The sequence below is a fragment of the Artibeus jamaicensis genome, unplaced genomic scaffold (genome assembly GCF_021234435.1).
Source record: "Artibeus jamaicensis isolate MK-2021 breed Jamaican fruit bat unplaced genomic scaffold, CSHL_Jam_final contig_391, whole genome shotgun sequence".
NCBI classification, from domain to species: Eukaryota; Metazoa; Chordata; class Mammalia; order Chiroptera; family Phyllostomidae; genus Artibeus; species Artibeus jamaicensis.
In genome coordinates, this window is record NW_026521814.1 from 18,991,085 (window position 1) to 19,009,981 (window position 18,897).

The 18,897-nt window shown below is 39.0% G+C and overlaps 1 protein-coding gene across 1 annotated transcript in view; it reads right to left on the reverse strand.

The window, feature by feature from the left end:
• Positions 1-9,449: 9,449 nt before the first annotated feature.
• FRZB (frizzled related protein) overlaps positions 9,450-18,897 on the reverse strand; it is a 32,704-nt gene continuing 23,256 nt past the window's right edge. Inside the window, exons 3-6 of the mRNA XM_037131186.2 lie at positions 17,676-17,741; positions 13,560-13,764; positions 13,119-13,182; positions 9,450-9,861 (exon numbers count right to left, since the gene is read on the reverse strand). Coding sequence (XP_036987081.1) covers positions 9,745-9,861; positions 13,119-13,182; positions 13,560-13,764; positions 17,676-17,741 — 452 coding nt within the window. The 3' untranslated portion in view covers positions 9,450-9,744. The remainder of the gene's footprint in view (positions 9,862-13,118; positions 13,183-13,559; positions 13,765-17,675; positions 17,742-18,897) is intronic.

An 18,897-nucleotide genomic window follows, 5' to 3' on the forward strand; every position in this document is an offset into this window, starting at 1 on the left:
CTCCCTACATCCAACTCATCTGCTACTCTTCTGATTTCAAAACCTAATTATGTATCTTGAATCTTTGCCCCATGGTCCACTTCGCCCCGTGACCACTGCCATCACTCTCATCCAAAGCACCACCAGTCATCACTCTCCTGCAATATCGAGACAGCCCCCTTTTTCTAGTCGTGCCCCAACACCTTATCGCTTGTTCTTATAGAGCCTGAGAAATCCTTTAAAAACCTAAATCTGATCACGTGGATGCTGTTCTCCTGCTTCACATGGCTTTGCACCTTACTCTGCTAGAAACCAAATTTCATTGTAGACCACCATGGCTCTACAGGTTTGCCCCTGCTAATTTCTCCAGGTTTATCTTCTCTCCCCATTCCCCATTCTACACCCTCCCTGGATCCTTCAATGGCCAGGTGGTTTGCAGCCTCAGGATTTTCGAATGCCCACCTGGACCACTCTCCCACATCAGGCAGGGCAGGCTTCTTCTCGTCCTCTTGGAATCAACCAAAACGTCTCTTCTGCAGCCAAATCTTCCCCAACCGCCAAGCTTGAATCTAGATTTGGGGAGCCCTGAAGCTTATACGCTTTGAGGAAATTTTTTATTGAAAAATATTTTTTAATCTTACATTTGCAAATATTCCAGACGTACACGATCATGGGACTCCTTAGGGCCTTGGAAGAGGCTGGACCCAGGAGCCTAAAGCTCAGCTTCATCAGCTCCCCAGCGATCCCACCTCAATGGCCAGCCTTTTCAGTAGGCCTTCTCCGCCTCCACCTGCACCCCGATAGCTACTACTGCTGCACCCTATTTATCCTTCTTAGCACTTCTCACAATTTGTCACTTGTCTTGTCCGTCTCCTGCATCGGATTGTGCATTTCAGCAGACCAGGCACCAGGCAAGAGCACGCTGCCCACCGTCGCATCTGGCACAGTGGTGCTCAGCAGAGACTTGCCAGGGAGAGATGGACAGTCCTTGAGGATCACAGTGCCAGGTAAATGTAAAGAACCACGTCACAGTCTAAGTGGCACATTATTAAAGCAGGCTTGTCTTTCTCCCCTTTCTCCCACGGGAAGAAGCTTACAGCACGGCACAGTTCCGGGTGTGGAGGAAAGAATTGTAATGCCCTCTCTATCTACTCCAAGCCTCAGGAATTTTTAGGGCCACAGCCTAATTTCAGAGACAAAAAAGCTGTTGTCCAGAGGGTTGGGCCTGGTCACTTGGGTCAAAATCATCATCCTCTGTGTTTTGGAAGAGAGCTTCCGTGTGGCTTCTGGCTAAGGTGACATTAGACAGGGGCCAGGGGGCCAGCAACCTCTGTGGTGCCCCGGACTCATTCTGGGCTCAGGCCTGTCCTCTCTGGACACATCATCTCCCTGTGCACCTGTTGGCTCATTTATTCATGTTTTTGTTAGGCAGCCCGTCCTCAGCACTGAGAGACATTTCCCCCTCTCCAGACTCTGGCTCTGAGAAGGGGGTCGGGGAAAGGACCTGGAATTCATCTCTAAGGAGAGCCAACCCCTAAAACCCAGACACAGTTGGAGCTAACACATTCCCTATGCTTGAAGGAAAAAAGTCGCACTTGAAGTTGTACTGACTTGCTGAGATGATATTCAACCTCATCTGAAATACTTTGCAGTGTAAAGTGCTGAACAAGTCCTTGGAAGAAAAAAAGGAATAACCTTTATAAGGTTAGGCAACTAAATATTTCACATAATTTAACATTTTCTTGCACTAAAGTCTGCGGTGTAACTTGCAAATAGCAGAAATGATGATTAAATTCTCAAGAAAGCTGCACATGGAGATCCTTAGATGCCTTCCAGCATATCCTTTTTCAGGGGGACAGATGATACTCCATTCTTCCTGTCCGACAGTTTATACGTGATTTGACTCGGACTACATAAGAGTTAAAGGGGTTGCTTTCAGGTCTAGAATGAGACAAAAATCTTGTCTGTGTTCCATTGAAAAACCCCTCAAAGTTCTCAAAAAAGAACGAGCCTTACCAGTTCAGAAATGAACTTAAGGTTCTTTTGTATATACATGAACAAACTGCATTCCATAGTTGAGTGGCTTGGGAGAGACGCCATTCATTTATTTGTGACAGGTTATACAGTCAGCTGGAGCCTGTATTTTATGGTTATATTAACCTGAGCTGTGTTAATTATGATGGCAATTGAACCTCAATCCTACACCTTAGGCATGAACCTTAGTGTGATCACGTGCGACTCGAAGCTACAGTATATCACACACACACTTCTGACCGGGAGCCATTTCAGGATCAATTTACATTCAAATAAAAGGGCACTCCAGTGAGAGGCGTATTAAGATGTTTAAATTACGGGGCGTGTGGGATTCATCACTCGGGGAAGGCCGCTGTAAATCAAGCATATGGTGAACGGGTTAAACACACAAGGGGGTTTCAGGGCATGAGCAACACTTCCTAGTACCTTTTTTTTTTTTTGGCAACTCAAAGGGAAATGTTAAGGGAATAGCAAAGAGTGTGTAAGGTTTTAAAAAGGACAATTACCAATCATATTTATAGTTTTTCACTATTACCACCACGCCAGCTTTAAAAATAAGGGATAAGCAGCACAAGGAACACATTTCAGTACACCAAACCAGAATGAATGAGGAAGGCAAGAGAAAATTGAGACCAGCAATGGCAGGGACTTTTTAAAAAGACTTACGCTTTGTTCTTGCTGTTTTTGTAGATTCTGTCACCTTGCGTATTTCCCCTGCTGGATTAGCCTATTCCACTTCTTATCTTCAATTCCTAGTACTGAGCCTGGTGGCAAAGTAGGAGTTTGCTGAGTGTGTGTGCAAGAACAAAGTGGCACTCTCTGTCTGGATATTTGAACACTCACTCATGCAGGACTTTATTCCTAAAGAATGTGTCTTTGTGGGAACAACAAAGAAAAATATTATTGGTCAAATGGATTCTGTGAATAAGTGATTAAATGGGGGAAGACCATCACCTCCCTTCCATGGTCCTCCCCTTCCATCCCTTTTCTTCTAGGCATTGTGTATTCTCGTGCTAGTTGCTCAGTTTATACTGAGGAAAGGGTGACTCGATATATTTCCCGAGCCCTTGCATTTTAAGTGGATTCCTAAATAGAACAATATCTGACCTGAAAGATTAAATTTCTAATGTAAAATTTCAGGCAAAGTTCTATTTAACCACAGGTCTAATCTTCCTTAGTAGTTAAGTTTCTAAGCCACCAAAACCATCTGTTTCATTAAGTCCAACACATGATAAAATAATTCTAACTTGTTATTGAGCACTTGATTAGATCCACAAAAGCAGGCAAACTATGGCCTGAGGGCCAATCCAGCCCACCTCTGTTTTTGTAAATAAAGCTTTATTGGAATACCACCATGCTCGCACATGTAAGCAGTGCCAATGTTTGCTTCTGAGCCTCAGTGGCAGAACTTGTACCAGGCTGCATGGCCCATAAAGCCTTAAACAGTTACTATGCAACCCTTCACAGGACTAGGTCATTCCCTTTTTCAGGTGGTCTCTTTGGTTATCTTCTATTTCTATTATGAGCTGTTTTCATTTCCCAAGTTTCAGAAAAAGCTGCCTCTGTTTAGAGAACCCTCAGTGTGTAGCCTGGAATGCAGAGCTTGCACTTCTAAAACATAAACACTTTGTCTCAATATAACTTTAGTGCTTCTGGGACTCGCTAGGAAATGAAAACACTAAGAAGCTCCTCTGACAAAATTTGGCTCATGAGAACACGTGGCTTTGCAAGTGGTCTCTCCTTTCTGGGAGCCAAACCTTTACCCATAATAGAAAATTGCTACATTTGTTTTGCTCCTTTTTGTGAAATAACCTACTGCTTACAATGGGTAATAGTAACATAGAAGCCCAATTCCACTGCAAAGTTCAAAGGTTATTAAGTGGATTAATCTAGAAGTTGACATTTCCATGAAAATAACCAGCACAAAGGTATTACACTTTCTATGGGTTTATCATCTTTCATACTCAAAAGTGGTTACAGAAGTAGTTTGTTGGAGAAATATAAATCATAATATTTGGAATAAAACAAATTTGTATCGGTAATATGCATTTTGCAGAATTGAGTATTATGTACTCTTTCCAGAATCTTACCTTTTTAAAATTTTATTTATTTTTAGAGAGAGGGGAAGGGAAGGAGAATGAGTGGGAGAGAAACATTAATGTGTGCTTCCCTCTCATGTGTCCTCTACTGGGGACCTGGCACGCAACCCAGGCATGTGCCCTAACTGGGAATCGAACCAGAGACCCTTTGCTTCACAGGCCCATGATCAATCCACTGAGCTACACCAGCCAGGGCCAGAATCTTACCTTTTTAAACAACATATGAGTGTTCATTGGGTCTTCTGGTCATATTTCTTTCTAAGCACATCTGCCTCATTATAGGAAGAAAAGAAAAAAGTCTCAATTTGCAACTTGAGGATGGTTTCAGGGAATTTTTTGAGCCTGGCATTTTAAAGATAAAGAAGAAAGAACAACTCCGGGAGTGGGATCTCTCAGAAGCCATTTTTTCCTCTTGAATGGGAAAGCACTCACTGGAGCCGCGTTTGAGAACTGCGGACATCACAGAGAATTGGGGAGTAACAGGTGGAGTACTTCGGACACTTACTAAGTGCTGTCACGCTCCAGGTGCTGCTCAACAGGCTCTGCTCAGCTCAGCACACCTGGCCTTAAAACTGAGCGTAAGACACACAGCCAGTAAGTTGCAGAGGGAGAATTGGAATTCGGGTGCCCCAACTTCAACGCTCACTTCCAGGTGTGAGAAAGGGGCCACTCTGAGTGACTGACTGAAAGGCTCAAAGTGCCGTCTCTAAGGGAAAAGGCTCCAGGCTCATGGTGCTACGTGTGCAGAGCTCAGAACGAGACTACCTGAGCTGGCCGTCTGAAGGAAATCCACTTGTGCTGCATGGATATTGATCAGTGGATCTGAAGAATATCAGACAATTCCCTTCTGTGTGATTTTCTAGAATTCTGAATATGCTTGCTGCAGGCTCGTGTCTGATTTGGTGAGCCAAGCATATGAAGAAAAGCAGAATAAGTAAGAATGGCTGAGAGGAAAGGGAGGTAGTGTGCGGACAGGACAATGATGTCTTTGTAGACGCGATATTTCCGAGCTTCATGGTTCTTTTCAAAGCTTTGCTCTATCCCTCGAGTTATAGGTCATAGGGGAAGAATTTCTCAATAGGGATTTTGTTCAGATTTATCTATTCTTTTGCCTAATCAACCCATAACTACTTACTTCAAATTCTGTTTGTCAGTATGGGTACATGGATCCCATCTCTGGGAAGACCTGGTTCCCTCAGTCACCAAAACAATGTAGAACTAAAGGCATTCAAGTGAACCCGATCAGTTCTGTTTATTAGCTTCACTTACCATCCAATACAAATAAGCAATTCTTTGTCCCCTGTTTTATAAACTATTTGTCATCTCAGAACTATTCTAAGTGTCAGACACATCCGGACCCACCTTTGCTGATACTCCAGAGTTTCCTAAGACCCACCCAGCGGGACAATCATAACCTCAGCGCTGTTGTACGGTGTTAGGCATGAGTGCACGGGGTGGGGGGGGGCTGCACAGAAGGGCAGGCCCAGCACTACTGGATAACAGAAGGTGCCATCCCTCTCCACATCCTTGTGGTTAGTGGGAAGGTCTTTCCGGCATTTCCCTTCATTCCTGAGTCAGCCTCCTCACCAGTCCATAAATCCTTGCCTTTTGTACTGGACGAGCCTCCACGGGCAAACCCTTTCCTTCTCCACAGCTCCTTGAGCTCTCAACACCCACCATTCAAAGTGGGAACCATGCGTGGTGTCTCCATTTCATCCAGAGAAAGACAACTTTAGTTGTTAAATCCCTGACATAATGAAAATAGTTAATGAATGAAAAGCAGGGGACTTAAGGTCATAGAGAACAGTTTTGTTTTTTTTCTGGACTGTGGAAGACTCTGGTGGTGGGATGGACAAGGAATAACCTAAGAGCAAGAAATGAGAGTTCCAGTCGAAACTAGCCTTTCGGGTTTTATTTGTGGTAGCAATCAACTTTTAATTTCAAACTTGTTGAATTTAAACAACAAGGTTGTTTAAATTATCCCCATACTATTATTGCCATACTTTCTCCAAATCCAAAGGCAAACAGAAACTTAGAAGTGAAAATAACCATCTCTTTCTCCTGAGAATCACCTATCTTTAAACTATTAATGCCAAAACTTCACTTTCATTGTTCATCCACCTCATCTTGTGTGAGATGTTGTTGTCATTTTGACTTCGTAGGTGGGGACAGCTGAAGAGTAGAAGTGACACTGTTTGGGGTCAGAGTTGAGATTTAGGCTTTCTGACCTACAGTTGGTAGACCTCAGCTTAAGAAAAAGCATATTGGCAGCTGCTACAAGCCTGACACTGTGCCTTTTTGCAATGTCAGGATGCGTTTATCTTTTTATAGCAATTGCAATGGTGGGAAACATAACGAGAAATAAAAATAAAAATAAAAATAAGAGAAATAAAAATAACGAAAAATTAAAATAAAAATAAATCTGCTATTTAACATAACTCTGAAGTTCTAGATTCTTGATTTTGTCATCTATAAAATGAAAATAGCAATACCTACTTCACACTTTTAAGGATTACATGAGGTAATACACATGCAAGCATTTTCTATAGAGTTCTAGCTGCTGTTGACACTTTCAACCCCAAAGATATAATTATCAAAGGAGTGACTATGCTGTTTTTATTCCTATGAATACATCTGGTAATAATATTTTAAAATCCTATCAGTTGGAATCCAGTAGTAGTATTAGAAATACCTGCTTTACCTCATCTTGACCATGTTCTTGAATGCCGGTATTATTTAAATATTAAAATTCACAGTCTAAATAAACACCAATCTTGAAATACTTATTTTGAGTCATTTTCTTTGTCAAAAAATAATAGCAAATAATTTTTTGCAGAAGGCAATAAGTAGTACTATTTACTCACAGTGATTGTAATTTTTGTATTTGCCTTCTTAATACACAACAGATGTGGAAAGACATGAATCTGCCCCACCCCACCCCCACACGCTCCCCGCAACACGTGGCATCGAATCAGATTACAGTCTATATGACACAGTAAAATACTTGCGTGTTCGTGAAGAGAATTCAAGTCTGCTGCCAGTTTAATTTACTAGTTTATTTGACACACATCTAAAAATTGTGTTGCTGTTTAGCTAGGAAGATTAAAATCCTGAAGGTGAACACAATTTTACAAAGAAATTTTAACTCTATAGATCTCAAGGTTACTGACAAGGATACATATATACTGAAATTGGAGTGGCTTTGAAAGTTGGTACCTGCCAGAAAAGTCTATAGAGAGGCACCAATGAGACGTATTTATATTACAGCAATTATGGAGTAGAAATGACTCTGCAGTCTGATTAGAAATGTGACCATCATGATAAAAATCATATCATCCCCCCAAAGATCCTGCACACAATTTATTAATAAAGATACTGCAACTATCAAATGGTAAAATCAAGTGAACTTTATTTATGGACCTTATAGGCTTTAAAATAATTGAATCACCTACAGTCTCATGCAGATGAGCAAAATCAAGCATTGCCTTTATATATATCATTAAAATGGAAGGTGGCAAAGAATAAACAAACAAAAAGAACCCAATGCTAAATCTAAGGATCTGGTCCTCTTTGCTTATAAATATGCTAATTATATATGTATTAAGCACAAACTGTGGCAAATGTCTATGCAAAAATTATATCCTTCCCCTCGCCGCCCCCAGAAAGAAACTACTGGAGCTGGAAACATCTGTGGTTTTCATTGTACATCAAAATATTTAATCACATAAAATTCACCACAGTACGCTTTGGAAGAGAGTTGATGACATTTTGTGGATCTGAGAAACCAATTCCTTTCAATCTCCTCCAGCCAATTTTTGCCCTACTTTCCGGAGTTAACATTTGAAAGGCATGAGAAAAACAGGACAATGCAGAAGCACCATTTCCCAGTCCTCGGTCCCTGAAGCTCAAGTCGGACATAAATCTCCTGATGAGAGATCCTGGGGTACAGTTAGTACTTCCATGTGGCACTTCATACCTTTACAAGCTCACCTTTCAAGGCTATGACAGCATCTGGAGAGAGATGCCCCTTCCTTAGCCATCTGAGGATAAGGGGCAGAGAGCAGAGGGCAGGTTATCTGAAAGCACCGGCAGGCAGGGCAGCACAAAACACTGTAGTCCTCGTCACGTAGGCAAATGTGGGAACTTTTTTTTCTAAGATTAAGGAAATTGTTGGGGGTTGGGGTCACTCAGAAGACAAGGATATTCTCTTACTTCCAAAGTAGAATTTAGATGAATTATTATTTACCACTTTAGCAAACATGCTCAGGAATAAATTTCATTGCATGATTGTCCTTGTAGAAGAAAACAGCACAATTTTGCTTGATAAGCGTTTTATTTTCAGCATATCATTGCTTAGAAATTTGGTTCTACTAATATCGAACATAACAATGGAAGAGAATGAGACTTTCTGGTGATTGGCCCAGGCTCTAAGGAGTCCCTCTGAAAGAGGGGAAAGCATCGTTTGTTCCCCATGGTCCTCGGGGATCGCGCTGGGGCAATGAGAAAGTGTGTTTGGTTCAAAAGTCAGAGTAGCCTCTCTCCTAACAACCCTAATTCCTTCTATTAGATGGATTAGAGCATTAAACAGCACAAATCCAAATGATAAAGGACAGGCCGGTGCATGGGCTGAGTGTGAGTGCACACACACACAAATACAGGCACACACACACAAACCATGCACATTTTACCGTCCTGCAAACTACAGGTTTTCTAGAGCTACATACCTTTTTAAAATAACACCCTGGTGTATGTACAATACACACTTTCTTTTCTTGGTCAATGCAGCAAATCACTCTTAAACAAAGAGAAAAAAGACTCATGCCAATGGGTTTATTTAAAATTAAACAGAGCTATGTGGATAATAGCAGCTGTCTAGTTGAGATTTACTTCCCTAATGCTGACTAATATATGTATTCATAAACAAATCAAAGATATTGCCAAAAGATAAATGCTGCTGTTAACACCCCAACGGCTACTGGTTTCAGTTGTGCTTCTCAATCAGGCAAAGTGTTCTTTCCCTTCCTCCTCACACTGTTTATTTTGCTTCCTGCCAATCTTGCAAATCATTCATCTTGTGTGTCTTTTGCTCATAAATGCTTCCTGGTGCTTGATTGCTTTGCCTATGTGGCATTTGATTTCAAACTGCTATTCTACCTTTATAAACATGTAGGACTTTCCGAGCATGAGGAGAATGCCCAAAAGGCATGTGAAAATGAGGCTGTAATTAGATCAGCAGAGTATATTGTACAGCTTATTTAGCTTTCTCTCTTGTTATCCAATATTCATTCCCAACCTGAATGCACAGCAGTCAATTAACATTTACTCCAGCAAAGAGGCCCTGGTATCAACATGTTTAATTTATTATTATTGCAAAGAACAGTTTTCCCGTGATTAGTGAAACAGAATACATATAACATATTTAAGGATCTGCACCCAGACCACAAAAAAAAGGGGATGGGGGAGGAAAGAGAAAAGCAGAACACAAAAGAGAAAATAGAAACAGTATCAGTTACCACGTGAGTTTTGTGGTAAAAAATAGAATATGACGTGCAATAGTGCAATTTTCCTTTGCTAGTCCAGCAATGCAAGTCTTAATAGGAAGTCCACTAATGTTCTTTCTGCATCTCAGGATTCAGTTGCGTGCCTGCCGGGAGTTCGAGTTCCTGCCAGACTTCTGACTCTGCGTGGAATCACTATGGCTAGAATCACTTTTATTCAGTCCGAGGTGACGTAGCTTCATGTCCCAGCGCTGTGAAATTTAAAGCAGGAAGTGGTCACATGCACTTATCACCAAGGTCATCATTTCTATTATTCTAACCACTGAGTGAGACTGCCGAGTCAGATCTCAAAGGCATTCATTCTATTACTTTCCAAAAGTATAAACTCTGGATCCCAGGGTACTGATGAAATGGCTGCTATAGAAGCATAATTGTCAGATTTTTAAAAGCACAAAACTGGCCACCTATATCAATAATATTTTGATATCAAACCTTAAACTTAAAATTTCCATGGTGACACAAATATCTGTCATTACCTGAGAGTATTTCCTGGGATAACAAACACAAGTCTGGCACTTCACAGATGGCCAACAAATAGAAAGCATGCAGAATTTGAAGGAAAAGCTATTTTTCATCTTTCTCTCTTACAACATGTAATACCACAGACTTTTTAAAAACATATTTTATTTATTTATTTTTAGAGAGAGGGAAGGGAAGGAGAAAGAGAAGGAGAGAAACATCACTGTGTGGCTGCCTCTCTCGATCCTGCTACTGGGGACCTGGCCTGCAACCCAAGCATGTGCCCTGACTGGGAATCTAACTGGTGACCCTTTGGTTCACAAGCCCATGTTCAATCCAATGAGCTATACCACACAGGGCCAGAACACAGCCTTTCTAAATCTATGTAATTTGAGCAATGAAAAAAAAAGAAAATTTGGGGTTGAAATAGGCTCTCTTAAAAACAGTTTTCGAAGTAATACCTATCAAGGTCAATGAACACAACAGACAGTTTCTGCCCTCCTTCTAAGTTTTACAAAGCAGATATTACCAAGGTCTGCTTACCACAGTCAAGTTTACTAATATTTCATATTAACAGTGTCAATAACGTTTTTATGTAATATAATGAATTATAGGGAGTTACATTATGGATATTATAAGCAGTGAATCAGAAGAAAGACCGTAGCAGTACTTCTCGAATTTCAATAAATATAGAAATTATATTTATTGAATATAATTCAATAAATTCAATAAATTATTTCTATAATTAAATAAATTATAGAAATAACCTGTAGGTCCTGTTACATTGCAGACTCGCATTCAGCGGGACTGGAATGGGGCCCAAGACTCTCAGATCTAACTGACTCCCAGGTGATGTGACATTGCTGGTCCAAAGACTGCGCTTTGAGCAGCACGGAGTTAACACCAGATTGCCCAAGTTCAAATTCTAATTCCATCAGTACTACACATCGTTTTCATCATCAACACATTGAAATCAGTAAGAGAAGCTGCTTATAACACTGTTCTGAAGATTAACTGATGAGAAATGAATAAAGTGCTTAGTACATAATAAATTATCATTTTTCAATTACCAAAAGTATCTTCATTTTAGCATGCTTTACTCCACAGATCTTATTGTTTTTCCTATTCAAAAAAGTCTTATTCTCAACTCCCCAAGGCAAGCCAAGTACCTCAATTTGAACAACCCACTATAACATAGACCTAAATAAACAACCATTTGCATGGCATAACCATAAAAATGCCTTTATTTCATTCTTGATCCATCCACTGAAAGCAAAAAAAAAAGTTTAAAGGACAATACATTAAAAAAAAGTGTCCTCCATAAAACTATATTTTCCATCCTCAAATTGTCTGAAAAACTAAAGATCTCAATAATTCTAATCAAAAAAGATTTCCCCCCAAGGTCTTTAGTCCTAAGTATCCGCATATGAATTGAAAACTGTTTAAGTTACGGGTCGAATTCTTCTTTTAGCATGTTTAAGTCTAAACTAAGGATATAAATAACTGGACAACAATAATAATTTTGTGTAAGTCCCCTACAGAAAGCAATAAAAAATATGTTTTCCTTCCTAAGAGGAGAGACAAGCCATGTGTTCTGGGTGATAATGATAATAATTGTTTTGGTACCAAAAGAGAAGCCTTGTTACATGCTTTGCAGCAGAGACATTAAAACCTCTTCCAACTGGTACAGGAATTTAGGACACATTCCTGTTCTGCATTAGCAAGCAGAAAACCAAATTAAAAGGACAGTAAGAAATTCCAAATTCTGAAGAAGTGCCACTTTTTAATAAACACCAAAAGAATTGAAAAGAGATCCAAATAGAGACCTCTCACAAGCCTAAACCTTAAATACATCTCACTTTTGACAAGTGTCCTGGGGGACGAGGGGTGAAGAGCTTGCTGGAGGGCAGTTTCTCCCTGCAAAGTAACACCCTCTGCATTTAGGATAAACAGCCCAGGGGATGCTCCCCAACCCTTCGAACTCACAGAAGGAAGAGGATGTATTATGTCTGTTACAACTTCCACTCTCCCCTCCCCCCTCCCCTCAATGACACACACACCCTTTTCGAGTCTTAGCTCTTCTATGCATATTCTCCCCAATTCCTTTCTCTGAAACTGATTTGTTTAGCATAGTAAGAAGAAATAGAGCCGTCTATTATAAAGGTAATTTACAGTGATTTTTTAAAAAAATGCATCACTTCCAGAATCTGAGAGTCATTGGCTTAAAAATAAAACACTGCTCTAAGGAGCTTGTACACAGATGACCATGACTGCACCTTGTACGTAGGAACTGGTGCAGTCAGTCAATACATGTCCCAATACATTGGGACAGTATTGGTCGTTTCCTACTCGTTTTTTTTTTTTCTTTTCTTCTGAGACTCACAGAACTGCAATTTGTTCAAGGAAGCAATATGCCCAGCTAAAAACTATATTTCCAGCCTCTCTTGCAGCTCGAGATGGACATGAGACCAAGTCATATGTAAAAGTTGTTAGATGGGGCACTTGGAAACTCCTTTTTCTCTCCTTTCTTTCTCCCTAAAGTGTAGGTGTGATGCTGGAGATGGGTCGCCCATCCTGTGACATCCAGGTGAACACGAGGCTGGAAGCAATAGCCTTCAAAACGGCAGTCAGCTGGAAGCTCTAAGGATAAGGTGGAGTCACCCTACCAAGACTGGCCTAAAAACCACAATTAGAATTCTCATTGCGAGAAGTTAGGCAACTACGATAGATCTCTAATACACATACAGAATACTTCTTCAATGAAATTGATATTAAAAACAAACTCAGTCCTTGGAATTTTAAATATATATATGCATATATATATAAATATATATATGCATATATATATAAATATATATATGCATATATATATATATATCTCAGGTTTTAATACTTCTCATGTAGTTGAGGTCAACTATTTTGTTTAAATGACAACTGGTTTTCTACTTTTACTTTTATATATCATTTTAAACACAAAATAAAGGCTTACCTTAACTTTTTTACCAAGTCGATCCTTCCATTTTTCAGCAATAGAACCTTCCACCAACAGTAATCTGCATTTTTTAAGAAGCAAGCATTTTTGAAAAATTAAAATATATTACTAAAAAATACAAAGAATCATTGCAAAGAAGACTTACCTGTTTATTCTACAATAGAATAACTAACTAATAGTGTTCTAGAACACTATTTCTTAACTACTGGGGAGTCATAGATCCTTTTAAGAACAAATGAAGTTAAGACCCCTTCCCTCAGAAAAATGCACATCCACAAGCTGTACATGTAGGTGCACTTTCTACCCAATACATGCAATTGAGGGTCACTAGAAGGTAGACAGATCCCAAGGTAAGAACCACAGAGTAAGATCTTTGGAGAAGTGCGATAGAACAGGATAGGCATAGAAATTATTCTGAACCCTTAAGGAGTGAATTACCTGGAGCGTTCCTCATCTTCATAGCCCATGATGATATACTCCTCATTAACATTAAGTGGAGGACACAGGCAGCCAGAGCTGGTATAAAGGTTAACGGTGTCCCTCGGAATGTTTACGAGAGAGGACTTTAGAATCTCCTTCACCTCGACAACCGCAGTCACATCGTGGCACTTGGTCTTTACCTCCTTAATTTTAGCCCGAATGACTGGATAAAAGACAATAAAGCTGATATGGTAATGCAATACAAAATAGGTGCCACACTCAGAACAGGAAGGTAGGCTTCTTGCTAATCAATTCTTCTCCACTTGATGTTCAAGAATGAAGAGGAAAAGTCAGCCAGATATTTTTGTCTGAGATGGTAATGAGTGACACACTGTCCCCTTAACGCTCAGCCCCGATCCCCTTCCATTTTTGGTACACATGTGTTTACATGTGAACATATGTGTGTATGTATTCCACTGAGAGAAATTCATTTAGACAATCAAAGGTTGGGTGGATCTGATGCAATTGTCCTCTACAATGTCATCTCGGATGTGTGCATACGTGTGTCTCCCATGCCCACTGCTGCCAACAGGAATTTAAACTTTATTGATTTCCCTATATGTAAAGATCTAGTACTTAACTCTGCTTTGTTTTATTGGGTCTATGACTAAATTGTCTAAAGAGTTGGCAGTTTCTTCAGTGTTATAAACAGATTCTGTTTTACTGTTTCCAAACTGGTTTTGCAATCTTTTCACCTTCCTCATTTTAGCTTACTGTTTAGACATCAGCACTTTTCTCCCTGGTTTCAGTACAGATTTTCTTTTATGCTCTCCTGGGGGTATTCTACATTTTCTTTTTGAGTAAAAACGGTCCCCACTAGACCTTGTTTCTTCCATCTGCTTTGAAGTCAGACACCAGCCTCCCTCCCCCTCACGTGCTATGGAACCCAGTCTGACATGTCAGTTGCACACCCAGCCTCTCTCAATGGGCATACCGACACCCAGGTGATCTTACAAGTGTTGGCTTCACTTCTCTATAGAAAGACAAATGGCCTTAAAAATAATCAATTCGGTTACAAAATTGAAGTTTTTAACGCATAATTTAGCAAGTACAGTTCCGCTTCTTTTCTGTATTTCTCTTCTTTGGAGGGGCCCAATTCCTTAGATTCCTATTTCTGGTATGTAAGCTTTTTTTTTAAGGGGGAGCTTGAAAAAGCCTATGAAGTAAAAAAAAATGTAAATTTGTAAGAAATCACTGGCTTTTTCTTGGGCACCCTCGTTGTTCCAGGTAGCACCCATGGATATCCAGAGATAAACACGATATCCCCAAATGAATCCACTTTTTGAAAGCCTCTTATGCACGTATCGGCAAACCACCTTCACCTGAGTCCCTTCCCACATATTTTAGGCATTTTGGACTCTAAAAGAATGGAAAAAACTAATCCAGGAAAATGCAAAGCCAGCTAATAAGCCCCATCAATGCCCCAACTCCATACAGAAACTTAATAATATTCTACCAGCATAACACACTTACAATAGAAACTAAATTACTAATGCTAAAAACTTTACAATGAAAGCTCATTTTTGCTTCATAGGTATTTTAATTTTCAGAAAATGCGGTGTCTCAAATATGAGAACTTAGAGCAAACAAAATACAACTGCCCAGCTGTCCCTGCTTGGTCTGATAGGAGAGCAAAGGAATCCCTTCCTATAAGTGTTCCCTCCATTCTGTCTTTTATCAAAAGATAAGATTTCCCTTTTTGAAATGCCATTTGGGAGAATCAGACAGTAAACTCACCACCCCAGCCAGCAGACATTTCTTTGTGTCCTGGTTTATGTGAATGCGTTTCATAGCATCCATCAACTATCGGAGATTAGTGAACTGTGCAAATGTTCTCAGACTAATGATTTATTTACCCAGTATGGCTACTATTTTCATTAGAAATTTTTAGCACATGTACCCACTCCAAAATAAATATCTCTCCACAAGACTTACTTTATTATTCAAGTAATTTTGTTACAGCTCAAGAGATTTTGCCTGAATTAATTCTGAAGGAAGTAGAGGTTTTGTCTGAATTATCAGTTGCTCTCACCACCACTTCACTTTCACAATAGACATGAAGATATTTGAGAAAGATAAAAATCAACATATTTTGGAATTTAATTTTTTTTTCAGTTTTTTTCTTCTATTTAATCATTACAGTGCCTGTCTTCGCCAAAGAACCTCTAAGTAAGCCCTGGACAAGTAAAAATCCTTGTGTAAGCAACCTAGTTATTATTGTTTGGCTGTGAGAAAGAAATTTTCTTCTTTCCATTAATTGTGATCCATATCCCATTTTGTCCTTTTTCCATGACTTGTAACCATAAGTATTTTGACTTTTAACAAAAATAACAGCACCAACCACTGCAGCACTAAGTTGGATAAAGTAAAAATTAAGTAAAATAAATACAAACTCAACTAAATTTCCCTGATACAACATTTTTATTATGACTTTTTTAGTATAATTCCACTTAAAAGTTTGTATATCATTTTTTGATCTCCTAAAAACTGAGAACTACCTCTTCCTGTGATGTTTTGCATCTGACCTTTCAACCTTGAAAAGTGTGTCTACCATTGGCTAAGAGAAACTAGATTCCTCTTAAAATGAGTAGTGAGCAAAACAAAAATTAATTTGTTGGATATACATGTGGAAACTATTTGCATTTATTTAAAAGACATGTACCTACTTCGAGAATTTTCTACTTTATACCTTTTAATGCACAGTATTTTCAAAAACATCAAACATCAGTCTTACTGCGTTTTACTCATTTATCTCCTTCCAATTCCCAGAAATATAAAAGTAGAAATAAATCTGCTGTATATGTCCTAGAGCCTCTAAAACAGGGTGCACAAATTCAACAGCAAAACCTTTATTTTAATAATAAAGTTCCCTTCAAAAATCTATTTAATTGCCATATTTTTTCATTGACTCACCATCAACAGTATTCTACAGAGGTAGTAACATAACTTTATTAATCTCATAGATGCTAGGAAAAAGTGACAGTAAAACACAGATGGAATATAGCAAATATTAACTTGTCCCTCATTTTATCAACTGGAAAACTCTATTAATTGACCCTTCTAAATAATGGGTCATTAAAATTTGTGACTCTGAAGCATATCAGTACCCAAAAGTACATTCTGAACAATCAAAGGGTCACTTCGGTTTAATAATCACTAATAAAATAAGACTAAGACTCCACCTCATGGGCCGGTGAAAATTTCTATTCTGTAGGGAACCTGCTTGCACAGCACCTGGCACAGACACAGCCGGCCTCGGCTCCTTCAGTTAAGTTTGTTGGCAACATTTGAACCGATAGCTCTTCGATTAATATTTTATCAGAAAATCACGTTTCTAGGCTCAGCTAGATAACAAAACAATTCTTTAATTGAATATTAACAACTGTTATACGTGTTAATATTTCCAACTCTCTCCATCTTTTCCAAGAGACAGTGATTGAGGAAACCAAATTTAACCCTATTAACCTCCTCTTAGGCATCAAGACGCTGCTCCCGTTTACCGGAGTGAAGCTGAACTGAAAGCACCACTCACGCCCACATCCGCCTCAGGCTCTGGGGAGGGGCGGGCCCTCCCACCTGCTTTAAATGTATCTCTGTGTGCTTAGTTACGCGCGGTTCTATGACAGCCAGCACCACGGCCTGATATGCTTCAAAATCAATGTTTTGTTAAGAATTTTCTGCATATCAGACATTTTAATTATTTGGAACAGGTATGTTCTTAAAAGTTGCCCTTGTTTATTTGTTTTGTTTTTTAAGATTTTATTCATTTACTTTTAGAGATAAGGGAAGGGAGGGAGAAAGAGAGGAAGAGAAACATCAATGTGTGGTTGCCTCTTGTGCATCCTCTATTGGGGACCTGGCCCACAATCCAGGCATGTGCCCCGACTGGGAATCAAACAGGTGACCCTTAAGTTTGCAGGCCGGCACTCAATCCACTGAGCCACACCAGGCCAGGTGTTTATTTATCTTTAAGTCTTATTCTTGAACTGCTCTACTAACTTACACACACACACACACACACACACACGTTTCTTAACACAGCACTTTATAGTTCAACCATGAAGTTGTCCTTACCATAGTTGTAATTGTTTCGGAAATAGGTCTTCTGTGTAGCTCTAATAGGCTTACATTTACAGCGTTCTGAAAAATAGGACATTTTACATATAGACAAAATTTAAATATTAGCTTTCATTTATTTATTCACACTTTTTGGTTGATTACGTCTAATTTGGTGTTGAGAAGGTTATTATTGACTCTATGTGGTAGATCTTTCTCTAGAATTACATTTAGATTTATTCTGTCTACATGGACTTTTTTCAATATCAGTAGGCTCAAAGGTTCCTACTTTCTAACAAACCACCCAAATCCTCAGGAAATACTCTTCACCACCATGAGGAGAGCGTGACCCCTGAACCCTGAAAGAGGATGCTTAAGTACATATGGAGGTAGAATCAATGCCTAGGCACAGGCAACTTTCTACTTATGTTCAGGTGACTGGTTTAGCCCTCAGAATACCACCTGCATCTTACACACTTTACATACTACACAGTTTTCCTCCAAATATTAGTCCTGGATCTAAAAGCAATGCAGTGAGATAAGCAGGCACTATTACAACCTGATGACCTCAGTGAAGTTTCTGAGAAGAGAGGCCATGAGCCCCTTCATAGGCTGAATGACTGCTACTTTATTCAATGGTATTTTTATGTCTAGTGAAGTAAATTACTATATGCATATTTTGAAATCAGAAACTTCATGTTTTTTAAATGACTGGTGAGTAGTGACCAGAACACATTTACATGTAATACAGGTGTATATCATAGAAGTTCTAATTATCTCAAAATGTTTTATATATAGGGCAAATCATTTAACATCCTGGAAAGTGGATTACTATATTGTTTACAGAATACTTAGCTAAAAATTATGTGCCATATTTGCAACATAACCATAGTAGGTTGTTAGTCATTAAAGTCAATATAATAACAGGAAATAATACACAATTATCTTAGAAAACATTGTAGTTTGTGTAAAGATTTCTTTAAAATAGTGTCCCTGACAAAACTTTATTAAAAATGAAATGGTATCTATTTCTCCTACTTTGACACAGAAAGAGGAAAAAAACACAATCACAGAAAGAAAGCCAACAAAAATATTTTGTTTAAAACATATTTTATATTAGCATAGAAACCAATAAAAGGCAGACACTTTTGTTGACCACGTGATACTATGTTTTCAAATCAAAATCAATTTTAACTTGATTTAACTATAACAAAATCAATTATAGACAACAAGCTTTAAA